The sequence below is a fragment of the Corapipo altera genome, unplaced genomic scaffold, assembly GCF_003945725.1.
Source record: "Corapipo altera isolate COAL_440 unplaced genomic scaffold, ASM394572v1 113, whole genome shotgun sequence".
In the NCBI taxonomy this organism is placed as follows: Eukaryota; Metazoa; Chordata; class Aves; order Passeriformes; family Pipridae; genus Corapipo; species Corapipo altera.
Genome location: NW_020884895.1, coordinates 818,881 through 834,893, shown reverse-complemented (window position 1 = coordinate 834,893; position 16,013 = coordinate 818,881). Strand labels below are relative to the sequence as shown.

Sequence of the window (16,013 nt, the reverse complement as noted above, 5' to 3'; positions counted from 1 at the left end):
TGGCCAGACCCTGCTCTCTAGAATAGGTTTGTTGCAGAGGAGCTTCACACGGTGGAGTGAAATCTGGTCTCCTAGATATCCTGGATTCACCTTCTGGGGATAACTGAAGTATTGAACTTGATCCAAGTGTTGTAGCCAATAGTGCTAAGAAGCTCTGCAGCACTTTGAGCAGACAGGAGTCTCCTTAGCACTAAAGACTTTTTGTCCAGCCATATAATTTTGCTGTCAGCTTGACAAGAGGTGATAAAAGTACCAATAAGGGCAGGTCACTCACTGCCAGGATGGAAGAGACTCCACGCCAACTTGAGAGGAGAACGAGCTTTCCTCATGGACAAGAACAAGGGCACTCCTGCACTAGGGGCTACACTGATTATCTCCAGCCACGTTCTTCAGGAGCAGGTGCTAGCCCAAATCTATGCAGATTCTTATTCCGCTCCCAAGACTCACTGACATTGCTCTTGCAGCCTGTTTCAGGTGCTCACTCCTCGTCCATCAACAATTTCAGCCTCAGCTGGGCTGCATCTGTGCCAGGGATACAGCAAAAATAGGTGCCACTTCTCTGGGATGAGGTGGCATCAAAGCGCCCAGGTTGCCAGCTCTCTCCAACGAGCCCAGGCAGGAAATTCCTGTGAGGCAATCCCAGCACATCAGAGGGGTGAAGGAGAAACTTTTATTTTCCCGGGGGACAGACAGCCCGCAGAGCGCGCAGTGGCTGCGGCATGGGCACCATGCACACGGCCGGCCCCCGGCTCCCGGCTGCAGGCAGCTCCCGCCGGCAGGACGGCTCCGGCCAGGAGAGGGAGCCGTGGCCCCGCACACCCCGCCTCGCACCCGCCTCCTCCGGCCGGACCCCGCTAACTGCGAGAGGGACAGCGCGGCCGCTTCCTTCTCACTCAGCGCCCTCCGGCTCCGATCCCGCTTCCCGGGAGCGACCCGCCGGGGGCGGGGGGACTCTCCCCGTGCGCGTACGGAGCGCGGCCGCGGGGAAAGGGGCGGGCAGGGCGGAGCGGAGCCGCGGGACGCGGATCGGGGAGGACGAAGAGGTAGAAAAACAGGAGGAGGAGGAAGAGGAGACTGCGGCGCAGGGCACAGCTGTGCACTCCCCGCGTCCCCAGGTGAGCTGCGGAGCGTGGGGATGGGCGGGGACATCCCGTTCCTGTAGGCGTGGGCAGGGACAGGGACCAGGATGGGGCCCGGACACGCCCCGCCCTGGCCGTGAACTTCCCCGCACGCGAAGGGAAAGTTTGTGTCGGAGCAGGAGGTTTCCAGCCCCGGCGCGGGGTGAGGCGGGCGGTGGTGGCGGCGGCGGCCGCAGCAGCCCCCGCTGTCCCCGCTCCTTGGCTGGCACGGGGGAGAAAATAAGAAAGAAAGAAGAGGAAGCTCTCGGGAGAGCCCGAGGAGCAGTGCTCGGGGGCCTGGGCAAGGACGGGTCGGCACGGTGAGAGCGAGGTGCGGGGATGGGGGAAGCGGGGCGGAGGAGGCGGCGGTGCCGGTGCCACAGCGGGGCCAGGGACCCCCGCGCACCCTCGGGGGACCCTCCGCGATCCCTCGGGAAGGAGCCTGTGTGTGTGCGGGAGGCGAGCCGAGCTGCGGGACCGCGCATTGTGTATCCGGCGCTGCTGCTGGCCATACCTCCGGTCTCCAAAATACGGAGTGGTTTCCTTAAATTCACTCCTTTGGACTAGGGAAATCTAGATATTCCTGGCTGGAGCTCTTACACGCACTGATGAATTCAACTTTCATTTTTTATCATATGTATTGCAAATGTGGGAGCCTCTGATACCTTCTCTCCTCTCCTGTAAAACACATATCTGAAAAGGAAGCGGGGAGAGGAAGGGGTCAGGCTTAAGCCACAGCAGGGAAATAAAGTGGAAGAGACATGTCCAAGAAAACCGAATGGAAGCGATTAAATACTGCCAGCAAGATGGCCTTTGCTGTGTGTTTGCTGGGAACAGATGCCCCCTTATTAGAAGCATTTTTGGGAGGTTACCTGGAGGGAAACTGGATGGTGGGAATTATTTCCTGAAAAAGAAGGAGGGGAAAAAGGAGACTGTCAGGGCTTCACTGTTTCAGGTGTCCCTTTTCTGTGCCAGTGTTGCTTTCCCCCCGGTACAGTGCTTGTTCCTCAGCCGGGGCTGATTTCTTGGGGTTTCTACTGTGCTTGGCACAACAGAATCCCGATCTCAGGGCCTTAGAACGTTACAGTAAAATGGATTATAAATGCACTCTTACGTGCACACTCTCTTTTTCCATCTTAACCTCTGCTTTGTGAATAGCTGATTATAATGCTTGGATAAAATTCTGGTTTGCTTTACTGATTTTTTTTCTTATAAAATGATGGCTTTTGTTCCATGCATTCAGTTTTGTTGTCCTAGCAGAGGCTTTTTACTTCTGGATTTGAGAGATTGCAGCAAGCTCCTTATATTTTTCAAAAAATTATCTCCTTTGTGATTAAAAAGTATTATTTTCCTGACACTCTGTTTTTAACAGTGCCTCTTTTGGGTAAGAAGAACTTGTACTTCCATACCTAGAGGGATTGTGGGGTATTATTTATTAACTGTACCGTGCAGGGTCCATATCTCATAACTTAGAGGGTCATTTATAACAGGTTGCTTTTGGCAGCTCTGGAAGATTTACTTGTGTTCCTTGCAGGAAAGGCATCCCTTGTTTGCATGGAGAGCATCACTCCAACCCAAGGGCTCTCTGGTGGGCAGGCTTGATGCTGCAAAGGGTCCTGCTTTCTGCCTCTATTGCCTGCCTCTGGTGAGCAGGAGAGGGTAAGCAGAGAGGATTAAACTCTAATACCTAGATATTTTCCTTCCCTGGAAATAGGTGTGGTGTTGTTGGTGTCGTCCCTGGGAACACTTTCTCTGTAAGAGCAGTTAAGGATGCAGGATAATGAGGGACATGGAGAGTAGGACTGTGAGGACTTGGGGTGGTGGAAGCATGCAGGGCACTGAAATGACAGGGAACGTTAAGCTGGTAAGTCGGGAGCTGCTGCATGGGGGCTGTGGGGTGAGAGGTTATGTTTCTTGTGCAGTGCCTCTGTGCAAGGCAGAGGGCAGGTCTGCACTCTCACAGCCCTGTGACTTGCTTTCCATGTCTCTGGTTGTAGCTTGAGTTCAAAGTGTCTACATATTATATAGGAATAGCAGTGATTGCTCATGTCTGTCCATGCCTCCCCAGAGTCCAGAAGGTCCTCTGGTCCCTCCGGAGTCTGTAAGGAAAGCTTGTGTCTGAACACATCTAGGCTCTCTCCTTCCAGACTCTGTGGCTCTGTGCAGGTATTCTGCATCTAAAACATTAGTGAGTGTGCAGCGGGGATAAGTGCTGTGTTGATCTGGGCTCCAGCAGATTCATACCCTTGGTCAGGTAGTGCTACCCCAAAGTATCTGGCAGGAACATATAGGTAAGAGAGACTTCAGAGAGTAGGGAGGGTGATGTGGCAGCAGGTTGGATGGTGCCTGGATACATGAAGGTATGGGAAGTGCCTCATTGCTGACCTCAGTGCTGTGATTTTGAGCTCTGAAATATGCATATAGGAAGAACAAGGCAGAGAGAGTTTGTCCCAGCTTTATTCCTTCAAGACCTGCATGAACCAGATGCCAGCTCTAAGGAGGAACCATGACACTTTTTCAGAATAAAAGGCCAGAACTTGTGTTTTTATTCCTTCTTCTCACTTATTATGTTTGGATTTCTATGTTGGTTATTCTGGCAGGCACATGATTCATATTCCTTTCCCCATCTGTCCTGGGTCCCCTACTCTTGTCAAGTGACCTCTCATTTCAGCAAGACTGACTTGTAAAATCTTGCCATGGAGGTAACCCTTGTGGCTGGTGGTATGGGAGAGATGCCCCAGCTTGATTCTCAGAGGACAGGTTGCATTAGCCAGGTGGACAGTCAGGAAGAAGATATCAGCATGTGAGTGCACTCGTGTCTTTTTTTTTTTCCATCATAAAGTAATGGGGAATGCTTCAGGAATAAAATTAGATATATGGAAAAGCCTGTATAAGCTGAAATCTGTGAACAGCGCCACGTTATCTGGGAACTGAAACACGTTCTGCAGTGGATCTCACAATTCAGACATTGCCTGCTCTCCTCCTTCTCCCCAGCCTTTCTCTTGACACAGCTCATGGATTTCACTGCCCAGAAGCAGGGCCAAGAGCTGTCTCCTCTGATGCAGCCTGGGCTGGTAGCATCTCTGTACCTGGTGTGTGAGAGCTGGTGCTCCTCCGGCTGTGCAAAGTGGGACAGATGCCAAGGCAGAAGGAAGGCAAAGCTGGCTGTCAGGTTTGCCACGCTGACCCCTTCTCCACACCAGTTCTGTGTGTAGCTTGGGGCCCGTGTGCAGGTGGGTTTTTTTTCCCTCCATGGTTTGTAACTGCTTTGTTCTGCTTTGCCATCACCAAAACGTGTGGCTGAGCTTCAGTCAGTGCTAAACTGGAACAAAACAGCTTTTCCTTTTGGAGGTATTTTAGGATTTCTCCCCCCACCCCAATGTTTTTGCAAAGCAGAAGGCTAATCTTCCATTCCTCAGCCACAGTGTTGGTATGTGTAGGGCTTTGGCACGAGACTGAGCCAGATGTATGTTTGGCGGGAGTGTAGGAAGGGAACTGATTTGGGGAAATTACTTCAAATGGTGCCTACACTTCTGGGAATTGCGGTCTTGGCCAGTGTGTTTGCTGTGTTCAGCCTCAGAGGTCCCAATAGGACACATGCACAGAACATGATACTCTTAAATTCAGAGTCTTATTTGACAGAAAATAAAATACAGGAACATGAACACACAAGTGTATGTATTTTTGTTATAGGGTTCCCTAAAAGTAGTTGCTTGTAAAAACAGACTTTCTACTGCAAGTGAAGAATTGTATCTTTAGTCAGTCCGTTGTTAATTTAACAACTCTCAGTTTCATCAAACGGGGATATATCCCCAGGAATTCCTCTGACACAGGTGTCCCCTGAGTCTGGATGATTATCCAATTATAATTTAAAGAAAACTACATCAAGGATAATTGGCTAAAGATAGAAGTATCTGAGAGTGTTAGGGAAAGAGAAGAAAAGAGTGTGAGAGCTTCCCTTTCTCATATGAGTAAATGAGAATTATTCCAGTCCTTACCTTTTGCAGTGAGTGGAGTCAAGGTTAGGTTCTTGGAGTTTGGATCCTTCTTGCTGTCTTTCCCTCTTTCTTTCCTTCTACGCCCTCACTTGTTATGTGTTGACTCTATATTTATATGAAAAGGTTACATTGATTCTTATGGAGTCCTTTTACATTTACATGTGTTAACAAAAAGGGACTGTTAACTTAAATGCTCTGTTTGTAGCAGAGAGGAAGAGATTGCCATGAATCCTGGGCTGAACAGGGGAAGTGGTAGGTGGTTCCTTCTGGGAACACCGGGAGGTGCTAGGGAGCCATTACCTTGGAAATTCCACTCAGAGTAGGGCCATCCAGCTCTTCCCAGCTCTCTCTTGGTGTCCCCAGAAAGAGACCTATTATCATTCCTGCAAGGAAAACTGAACAGTCTAGCATTCCCATCCCATGTCTGTCATGGGTATTGGGATCCTTGAGCTGGCATGGCAGAGTTTCCAGTTGGTTCAGAAGCATTTGAGACTGCCCTTAAGCCTGCTCACTCTTTTTTTTTTTTTTTTTGTTGCTAGCAGCTTGCTTAGGCATGGCTGGACAAGCTTTGCTCTTTAACCCTTACAGCTTTGGATCTGGCCTTCATCTTGAGCCATTGTGGCCACGGGTCAGTGCATTGTCTGGGTGCAAGTGGGGAGCTCTCTGGTGCAGCCTGGCAGTACCACGGTAAGAGGCTGGTTGTGGGCTCCACATGCAGCTCCAGCTTTGTTGTGCAACTGAAAGGCAAAGATACAGCATGAATCATGCACTTACACGAATTCTTAAGAGGCCTCTTCAGCTTTACTAATCCAAAGTGTTATGAGAATTAGAAGAGGACTTAAAAAAAAAAAAGGTAAAAAGAAAAAAAAAGTAAGTTTTAATACCTCTCCCTTTATCTGGAAAAGCTGCTGGGTTTGATTATTTGGTTGTGTGTTTGTTTGTTTTCCTCACTGTTTTGCTTAATCCCTTCTGTGACTGAAATAAAAGTGACATGGAGTATCTTGCCTCCCTTAGGCCTGATGCTGTCCGTTTATAGGGATGTGAGATTTTTTTAGATATTCAGAGGATGATTCTTAGATATTTGATCAACTTGTGTGTAAAAGCTTGCAAAACAGTGACCTAAATGTTTATACTGAGTACTGACAGGATGCTGTGGAGCTGTTTAACTATATATTTATAACAATTATCCTACTTGGCGAGAAAGATATGTTTTCTTCTCGGAGGAAATTTTTGCCTTTTTTTTTTCCTTTTTCTGCTCATGATTTGTGGTTATAGTTGCCTTTCTCTGTCATTTTACCTTTTGTGCTAGATGTAAATAAAGAGCTAATTACAGTTAATCTCAGTGCAAAGGAATGAAATTTTAAAGAGTGAAAAATAACTCCCATCTGTTGGATTTGCAGTAACATTTTGGGGTTTGCCGTCTACTTGGAAGGATGCCAACAGTTATCTTGCTCAATTTAAATTTTTCTTTGCACTATTTAAACTGGATTTTTAATAATTTAAAAAACAAACAGAAATGGAAAAAGCTTTTCAAATTATGTTTGGCCACGTTCTTAATGTGGTGGTTGCTAAAATGTGAACAGCTCTAACTGAAATGAGTTGAAATCCCACTACCAAATTCTATAAGAACATGATTAAGACCTTCTGGAAAAGCATCTATTTTTCATAGTACTATACTGCATTTCTGTGTTTTCCCTCTGCTGAGGCTCCATGTGCCTGACTAACCAGCCTCAAAATTACTTGTTCCAAGGGAACTGTTGCTTAAGTAGTTACTATTTAAGACAGGCTCAGAACCTCAGTTTTATATGATGGGTAGGTGAGACATTTAGCCCCATCAGCTCCACTGACTGTTGAGGGAATTAATCTATACTTTGCACTCATATGTTATCTTTCATCTCAGCATCTCTAAGCACTTTAGAGACATTAAGATGCACAGCTGTGGTGTGAGGTGGCGAGAGGCTGTTATAAATGTGGCTGGGGAAACAGAGGCACAAATTTTAGAAGCCTCTACTAATGCACTCAGTTCAGGGAACAGCCATTTATTTATAAGTTCTCTAATGCTTGAATATCAGGGAGGCACTACAATTTTTCCTGCACTGCTTTTGGTGACTGATGCCTACATGTAGGTTTCACGTACGTTAACAGAAACTTGTATTTCTACCCTTAACTAGCAGACTGCTTTAAAATCTTCAGCCTTGGAGACTTACAGGAGCTTAGTAAATGGCAGAGTAAATAGCCCAAATTTCTAGTTATTTTTTCTGAGGTTAGTTTGCAATAAGTACGACGATCTCACCTCCCTCCCACCGTAGTATCATCCAGGGCCCCACCTACATAAGTTTGTTAGCAATCTGTTGAGTCAAAGCTCAGATCATTAGAAAATACTGATTTTGACAGTAAGAGCCATGCAAATCCACTCTAATACAAATAATTGGATTTGTTCTGTTTGGAAATAGCTGCCTCCCCCCTCTTCCTTCAAGACACAGACAGTTTCCAGCCCTTGTTTCTAAGAAGGGGTCTTTGTAATGGGACAAGAATGTATATGTTGCTGCCCAGCTGGCAGGCTGTGGAGGTCTTGAGGCCACCCAACCTCTTTGAATGAAGAGATGTGCTGCTGGATCCCAAAATGTGTTGCTGTAGTAAATTGTGCTGGTTTCATTTGAGCCAGACAGGATTGATGTGTTGGGGTGACTGAACGACGTGACAAAACTAAGATTCCTCTGGAGTAACATCCCCAAGGACTGGGTTTCCCCATATCCATTCTCCTGAAAAAATAACTGCAGTCTCAGTGCAATTTACCTTTCTCCACCTTCCTTGTTCTCTCTCATGTTGCTATGTGGAATTTAGGGATGCTGTTTAATGCTGTCTTCTTGGGAGGTTGCACAAACATAGACACCCTGACTCAAGGTCATGGGGAGATGGAAATGTTTTTCTCCAGGCTTACTTTGTTTTCCTTTTCTCCCATTGCACAGGGGAGCTGCATCTTGCATTGCAGCGGTGCTGAATAGCCCTAGGTTGAGACTACCCAGGAAGGTAATGTTTCCCCCTTTATAAGCGTTTTTTCCCCCCTTGTCTGCCAGGTGCAATGACTGTAGTTGCTGACACGAAGTGTCAAAGAGCAGGAGGGAAACTCAAACGAGCTTTCTAAAGATGCTTGGTGATTACTTCCTCTCAGTGCAGAGAAGTGAGCCAGCCCAGGGCCGGGGTCAGCACAGATTTCAGGATATTGAGACATCCACTTCCTGGCATTGAAAGTGTTCAGAAATTAAAATTGTTGAGGCTTTTCAGATTTTTGGCCCTTTGCAGCAGGGTTTTAGTGCACAGCAGTATTTCCTTGTGTCGCTGCTCCTTGTAGCCTTTGGAAATGTCAGCAGCGAATGTATTGCCTTTTGTTTGTCATTCAGCTGGGGAAATGAATTCGTTGCCCTCATGAGATCAATCATATTCTCCCCAAATAATTAATATTGATGACAATCACAGCATACTGCTGCCTGCAGCTCCATCTCAGCCTTTGCACTGTGTACATGCTGTGGGTCAGAGAGCAGACTTTCTCAAAGGAGGCTCCAGGACTTAAAAATCAGGGTGTTTTTGTTTGAAGGTTGAATTTTGAGCTGCACTGCTGGGGTCAGTGCAGGCAGAGCCTGAGCAAGTTCCTTGTGATGGTGCAACTAAATATTTGCAGATGGAAATGTTAGAGACATGGGGAGCAAATCCAGTACACATCACAGGGGAAGGATTGTCTCATTCTGTCTCTCTTTACCTCCTCTTTTTTTGTGTACCCAGCTTTTTCTAGTCCCCTTTGCAGAGTGCAGCTGTACTATGCTTACCAGGAAGGGGCAGTATGTAAAAGAAAGCTGCTCTAATAGTCACCAGGAGGACCAAGTGGGGGAGTTGGGAATGTGGAGGGTTGGAAGGACTCTGGAGAACTGTAAGTGGGATGGGAGAGGCCAGTAGCTCCTGGGCTTTCTGTTTTAGTACTGCTTTAAATTTTGGCATGGATTGATGTGTAAAGTACACTTAGAACAGCCTGTCTGAGCTGCAGGACAGGGATAGAACCATCTTGATGTCTTATTCTTATTTGCTTTTACGTATAAGGCTAAATGGGATTAAATTAATGTGATTAATATAAGAACCGGAGTGGAAATACTGTGTGGCCCGAACTTGAAAAATTCATCTGACTTGCTTTTACCCTTGAATATGTTGCTTATCCCAGCATACCAAGAGTCACTTAAGGAGATCCTTTTCTTATGCTGTGGGGAGAGCTGGGTCTTCCCCACTGGCAACAGCATGGGCAAACCTGCTGTGGTGCTGGAGACATTGCAGGCTGCCTGAGGAATTTGTGGCACTTCTGAAAAAGGAAGTGATAGACAGTGATGATGTGCTCTGGAGCATGGTGGTGCTTGGAGGATTTTTGCCTGCTGTGTCCGTCTCTGGAGGAACAAGAAGGGGAAGATGTTGGCTGAATATAGAGCAGCCACTGTGGGAATCTGGTCTGCAAGCACTGAGGGCTATAAGGGGAGGAGATGAAATGAAGGAGCAGGTATATATCTGGCAGCAAGGGCTTGAACTTAGGAAAATAAACTCTTGGAGTGTTTTTTGAGACTGAGACCCTCTTGCAGGTAGTGCTGAGCAGGGCTGGGTATAGCGCCTGGTGTGATGGTGGGGATATGGACTGAGCAGAGCACTGACTGTGCCAAGCTGGACTTATGAGGAGATACCACTCCTGGGAAAGCTGCTCTGGGGTTCAAGAGCAGCAGGCTGGTGGTGTGAAAGGCAGTAAACCCAGCTGATAAACCTGCTCAAATCTGCACTGTATTCTCTGGATTTAGAGACTTGGGCAGAGCTAACTTGGGGTTGCTGCTATGCAATCTGTTGCACAATGTGGATGTGCTGCTGTGTCCACCACGGCAGTGGAACAACCTCTTAGGGAGGATATTGAAGCTGCTTACATTGCAAAACCATTAAAAAGGTCAGGAGGCAGAATGTGTAAATTAAATGCTCGTCAGATGTCTCCAGGTGCTCTGTGAGAACTAATTGGAATTTTTCCAGCAAGGGAGGAATCTTACTCTGGATTCCTGGTCTTCTCAACTCTTTGAGCTATGTTGATTGCAGCTTTCTTTTTTTCTGTGCGAAGATTAGTTTATCAGTTTATTTTGTGGTAGTGCAATATGTGGGTATTTCTCAGAACTCTCCTTTCACTATAACATTGCCGTCTAAAATAGAAGCATTGTGTCTGGCTTCATGGAAGACCCTGGCTCTCTTTGAAGCTCTGTTGGAAACTTTTCATTCCCTGGCTATTCAGACTTAAAAAATAGACTATCTTGGCTGGATACCTTTTACTTGAGCACAGAAGTGCTCTTGTAGCTTGGTGTTTGAACTGCTTGGTGGCCAGCATGTATGCATTTGTAGTCTGTGCTGTTTGATTTTATAGCTGTGGCTCTACCTGCCCCTCTTCAGCCCACTCCACAGATCTCTAGATGGTAGCCCCAGCTGTTTATTTGTCTTGTCCAGGTGTGCATATTTTGTAGAGATGACAGATTACTGTGCTAGTTTATTTTTGATGTATGAAATGCAGTGTGCTCTGCCTGCTAAATAGCTGCCAGAATATAATCAGCGGTACCCTGGCTTCCAGCAGAGCCAGTAAGATCTGTAGCATTTCTGCTTTGCCAAGTCGTGAGAGGACCCCAGGAGAACTGCAAAGAGAGGCAGGGTGTACTGAGTTTCTTTAGACATATTTTCAAACCACCTCTGCCTTTCCACATGCCTAGATCGCACGTTTTTCCTTTTGAGAGGGAGAAAAATAGTTTCTTCGTCCGAATTCTGATTATTAGTATTAAATCCATCGAGCCAAAAGGACACCAGGAGATGGCATCCAAATGTCAATAGCAAATCACAAATTCCCCGCCTGGCAATCACTTCCATGTCCCAAACATTGGCACTGGCAGAGGCAAATCTTGCACTACCAAGGAAGCTCCCAGAAATGACTCACTGTGAATGAAAATCTCTGCAATTTTCCCTGAGCCTCTGAGCTTGAGGTGAGGCTGCTGCCTGCTCTGTCCTCAGGAGCTCTTGGTACTTTCGGAGCATTGCTCATGCAGTTTGTGCTACTCTGTTGAGGGAGAAATAGCTTGGGACCACCTCCTGTGGTGACTCTGGAGTAGCACACTGCTGGGTTCATTCCTCCCCATGTTGGAGATTTAGTGAAAATTAATTATTAAAAAGACATCAGACTGCAGCCCTTGGCCTGGATGGGCAAGCAGGAGGCCATGGAGGGGCTGTGGTGGGTGACAGGCAAATGGAACCACCTCAGATGCCTGATGTCATGTCCTTGGCTGGCAATGAGCTGGCTGAGCCACTGACTGAGAAGACTGTTTCCAGATTTTTTTGTTATGTGTTTGGTTTTATTTTTAGGGTTTTTTTCCCTCCTTCTCTTCAGGGTACTTGGTAGACCTTGGTGTAAAGGTGTGTGTGGGCACTGTATTTCCCCAGTGCTGGGAGCCAGTGCTTCCAGGTCCTGTGTGCAAGTGGCCAGCTCTGGCCAAGCAAGACAGAAGATGCTCTGTGCTAGTGACAGGGGACACCTCTCACCAGGGCAACTTTGCATCTGACTCCCAGTAATTTATTTTTTTTTTCCCTCTACAAAAGTAGGTGTGTAATATCTGCTGTAATTCTAGCTGGTGAAAAACTTTCAGGCTGCTCAAATTGAAACGTTTCCTTTGGTTCTGATGACATAAATTACTTTTATAATAGAAACATTTCAGAACAAACTCCTTTCAGCCCGCTCTGCTGTCAGGCATGTGATAGCCTGGTGAGTGCAGCTACCCTGGCAGAAGTGGGACTTCAGTGTTGATCTTGCAGGTCTCTGCACATGCCTTGGATGTGTCAGCATTAGATGTGCTGATTGGGTCACACTTATGGCTCCTGCAATATCCCTGATTGCCGGGCAGGCTTCAGCCCTGGCTGATTCCTGCTGAAATGTGCTGGCTGTTAGGGAGCTCCTGCCAAGATAAACTGGACTCCCTGCCCTTAGGGGAGATGCAAATGTTTTTCTGAGGACAGCATTGGGGGCCCTTTGGTCAATGTGCCTGTGTTTGAAGTGACGAGTGTGGTGTAGCATGCACTAGAGCAGGGACAGTGCTCTGAGCTGCTTATGGCTTTCATCATCAAACTGCTGCTTGATTCCTCCCCGTTCTGTTCCTGGAAGATGTCCGGGAATGAAAATTGTAATGAATGTGTTTATTCCTCCTGAGGAGTAATGGCTGGACTTCTGAACCCCGTCACCTGTCTTTCTACCCCCATTCCCAGAGACTGTGGTGTAACATTCCGTTCCTCTGAGGGGCTGCCCCAGGAGGGGCAGGGGTGGCTCCGCTTTGGGCAGAGTGGAACCGCTGATACCACAGCAAAGGGTGGTGCCATGTAGTGCCCAGATGGCCTCCAGAGGAGGGGCAGGGCCAGCGAGACACTGCGCAAATCCCGGGTAAGTGGCACTGAGATGGTTTATGCTACAGTAATTCCCCCTTTCGTCTGACTTACTCCTGCACGTACTGAAAAGTAAAAGTGTTTCCTGGAGGGCAGAAGGGCCTTTTCCCATTTTCCATTAGTGTTTTTGCTGTTACTTTTTTGCAGTTGCTTTTGCAGGCTGCCCTTTGTCTGCCTTTTGGATTCTTTGAATTTACTTGAACTGTACATTTATTTTTCCCCATAAGAAAACACAGCAGACTCATCGAGCAGCCTTCTCCAATGCTGCTGCATGAGGATGCAGGGACCCAGGGCTTGTGAGCACACTGTGATGTGGGAGCAGAGTTGTTGTACCTCTCTCCTGAGTACCAACCTGCAGCCCATCACTCAGCCTTCATCCTCAAGTCCATGTGGCTTAGAAACAAAGCATTTCCTAATTCATCCCACTCTGGATTTTGCTAGCCTTCCTCTGTCTGCATCCCATTTTTGGGGCCAGTCCTATGCTCTCAAATGCTTCTGACTTTGGACAGAATTATAGAAAGAATACAGTATGTAAAAGCTGCTCTGGCTGAAGTTATTTTTTTCCTCTTTCTGAAAGTGCTTTATTATAAATGCCCTTTCAGCCAGAGCACTTAGTGGCAAGGTTTTGAAGGGTGCTTTTGTTCTGCAGGCCATAGTGTGACTTCTCAGTGAAAAGCAGAAAACCTACCAGCCCTCCCTATATGCCTGTGGTTAGGAGGGACAAAGGTACTTTTCTTGGAAAATGCAGTATTGTTCTGTAGAATTGGTACAGTGTCTTTGAGAATAGGTGTGCAGTAGTTACTTAGAGTGCAGCTCTCTTTGTTAATTATTTGACATCTATCTTGGGTTTTATAATTGTTTAGAAAGTGCATAGGCTTTGTGGGGTCTGTGCTGCTAAAGGCAGGAGCGAATGATTCTTTGCTGAGGTCTGTTTGGAAAGGGTGTTTTATTAAAAGGTGTTTTGTATGAAAATATTCATTTTTTTCTGACATAAATGCCACTTGTGACCAGTACTGAATGAAAAAAACAAAAAAACCCCACAAACCTTTCCACCCTCTTTGCTGTTAAGGAGACACTTCTGTGACTGTGTTTCTCCTCACCCCACTTTTCTTTGCTCCTCAGTAGAAAGAAGGTGAAAGTTTGAAGAAGAAAGTGCTCAGGGAACAATTTCTGATTTGAAACAAAGTGAACATATCAAGTAAGTTCCTTAAAAAAAATTCTAACAGTGGCTGTGATGGATCATTTTCCCCAACCACTCTATGAATTATTATTATTGAAATGTTAATTTATGGAGATATTAAGAACACCTCAGAGTATATTGGTCTCGTGAGAAGTTCCTGAAGTGCTGAGGATGTATCAGAGCTCTCCAGCTGTCTTCTGGCTGCTCTGATTGCCTGCTTCCTAGCTGTGATGTGATTTCTGAACTGGTAAGCTCTTCTGCTCACTGATTTTATTTCTGGCTCCCTTTAGTGTTTGCTTTTATTTTTATTTGCTTTGGGTGGATGCAGTTGGGTGAACCCCTCTGCTGCCACCTGGGTTTGCACTCCCTGGCCTCTGGCTCCTTCGCTTGCAGCCAGAGATGCTGGTGTTTCAGCACAGTGCTACGGAATTGCATAAGAAGTTCATCAGACACCACTGGAATTGCATCATTTACAGGCAAAATGGCAACATGCTTTCTGATGTCACGAAACAAAGAAGGTTGAGAAAACTCTTCCCTTCCTGGCAAGACTGGGGTGGGTTGTAGTCCTGTGGTGTCAGGTTCTTAAGGGCATTGCAAAACCCACCCCCTCTCTCTGCAACTGGATGCAATGCCCTTCTGTGTGACAACAGGACTGCTGTGGGGAGACCTTTCTGTTTGGGGTAGATCACAGATTTGGGGCTATTTAAAGCAAAGCATCCCAGTGCTAGCAGCACTAGTACACAGAACCTGTGTTAGTACAAACCATCAGATCCTGTGGCTTTGTTTTTTTGGGGTTTTGGGGTTTTTTTGAGTAATCATGTGCCACAGGAATGGAGCTGGACTGCAGAAGCCATCCTGCCCTACTGTCCCTTTTATCTTCTTCACTGAGTATGTGAGCTCTCCATTTCTTTACCAAACAGAGAGTATCCTCTTCCTTTATCTCAGCTGGCAAATGCTGGCCCAGTCAGGGCATCTAGGAGGCTGCGACAGCTCCTCTTGACCAGCCCTTGACTCTGTATGTGTACCTTCTATGACCCCTTGGATTTTGTACACTGTGAGAGCACCCAGGGCTGTGGTCAAGTGCATCCCTTTCCCGTAATGGAGAAATTGCTGTAATCTGACAGGCTCTGTGTCTGTCTGCCTTCACTGATAAGATCTCTGGAGAGCCTGGAATGAACCAGAAGTAAATCACTCTGTGTAAGGCTTCTGATTTTATAGCTCAGTAGAGCAAGAAGCAAGGATTTTCTTACTAGCAGGAAGAGCATGGAAATCTTGGACACCTTGCTCATGGGAACAGAGACTTGGTGGCTCTTTGAGACAGTTGAAAGGAGCGTGTTCCTGTGAACGTAGCTAATGGATGTAAATATTAGCTCACTGCAGAGTTCATGTATCACTGAGTGAAATGTAGTAGTTTATTTTGGCCTCAGGCCACATAAATGGCCTTGCTCTATACAAGATAAACTCATCCAAAGTCAGTAGTTGTTCCTGCATGCTTCAGGGCTGAATTCAGTCTGATTTGTGCAAAATGCAGGAGAGAATTACTGAAAAATAAGGGTGAGTTAGGACACACTGTGCATTTAGCTAATGACAAATGGAGAAGGAACCATGAGGGATTTTTATTATGGGAATGATTCCTCGTCGCTGTTTACACCCCCTCTCTTCAAGCATCTAAATTACCAAAAGATCCTAAGTTCCTACCAAAAGTGCAGCATGTTGGTTCTCTCTGTCCGATCTGATGGTGTAAAGATGTTTTGTTTTTCTTCGACATCTCCGGGGAGTGGGAGTACTGAATGCTGTTTCTTCTCTATGAATATTCTTAAGTAATACTGGGAGCTGGTTGTAGGTGGCATTGGAGAAGGGTTTGATTAGCAACTGGTATTTCAGTTTGGACGAAGGCAGTAGGAGATGACTAGCCCTCTCAACTAAATCTCGGGGAAGAAGATTCACTTTCTTCCCTGCTTCTTGCCTGTTTTTTAAAGCCTGATGGCTTCAGCTTCAATCTGCAGCCCTTTGCATGGACTGTGCAGGGAAGAGCAGGCTTGCTCTGGATTTCCTTTGTCTCTTTGAGATGAGCCCAGCAGAAGGAAAGCATTGCACAAAGGCTTTTCAGATGTAAGCATTGAAAAGGAAGGATTCAATATCCGCTGCTGGGTTTTGAGAAGTACAGTTCACATGTCCCATTCTTGTTAATCTCTGCAATCTGTGCAATCGTAGGTGCTCTCTGCTTATGCTCAAAGCCCT

At 46.6% G+C, this 16,013-nt stretch overlaps 1 protein-coding gene across 6 annotated transcripts in view; it reads left to right on the top strand.

The window, feature by feature from the left end:
- Positions 1–1,013: 1,013 nt before the first annotated feature.
- The window catches only part of IL1RAP (interleukin 1 receptor accessory protein), a 50,265-nt gene continuing 35,265 nt past the window's right edge, over positions 1,014–16,013 (top strand). For 2 of the 6 annotated variants that reach the window (XM_027647539.1, XM_027647544.1), the window contains exon 1: positions 12,539–12,590. In XM_027647539.1, coding sequence (XP_027503340.1) covers positions 12,541–12,590 — 50 coding nt within the window. In that variant the 5' untranslated portion in view covers positions 12,539–12,540. Of the gene's footprint in view, positions 1,116–1,254; positions 1,450–12,538; positions 12,591–13,717; positions 13,791–16,013 lie in introns of those variants that run through there. The other 4 variants (XM_027647543.1, XM_027647540.1, XM_027647541.1 and 1 more) reach the window with 4 other exon arrangements.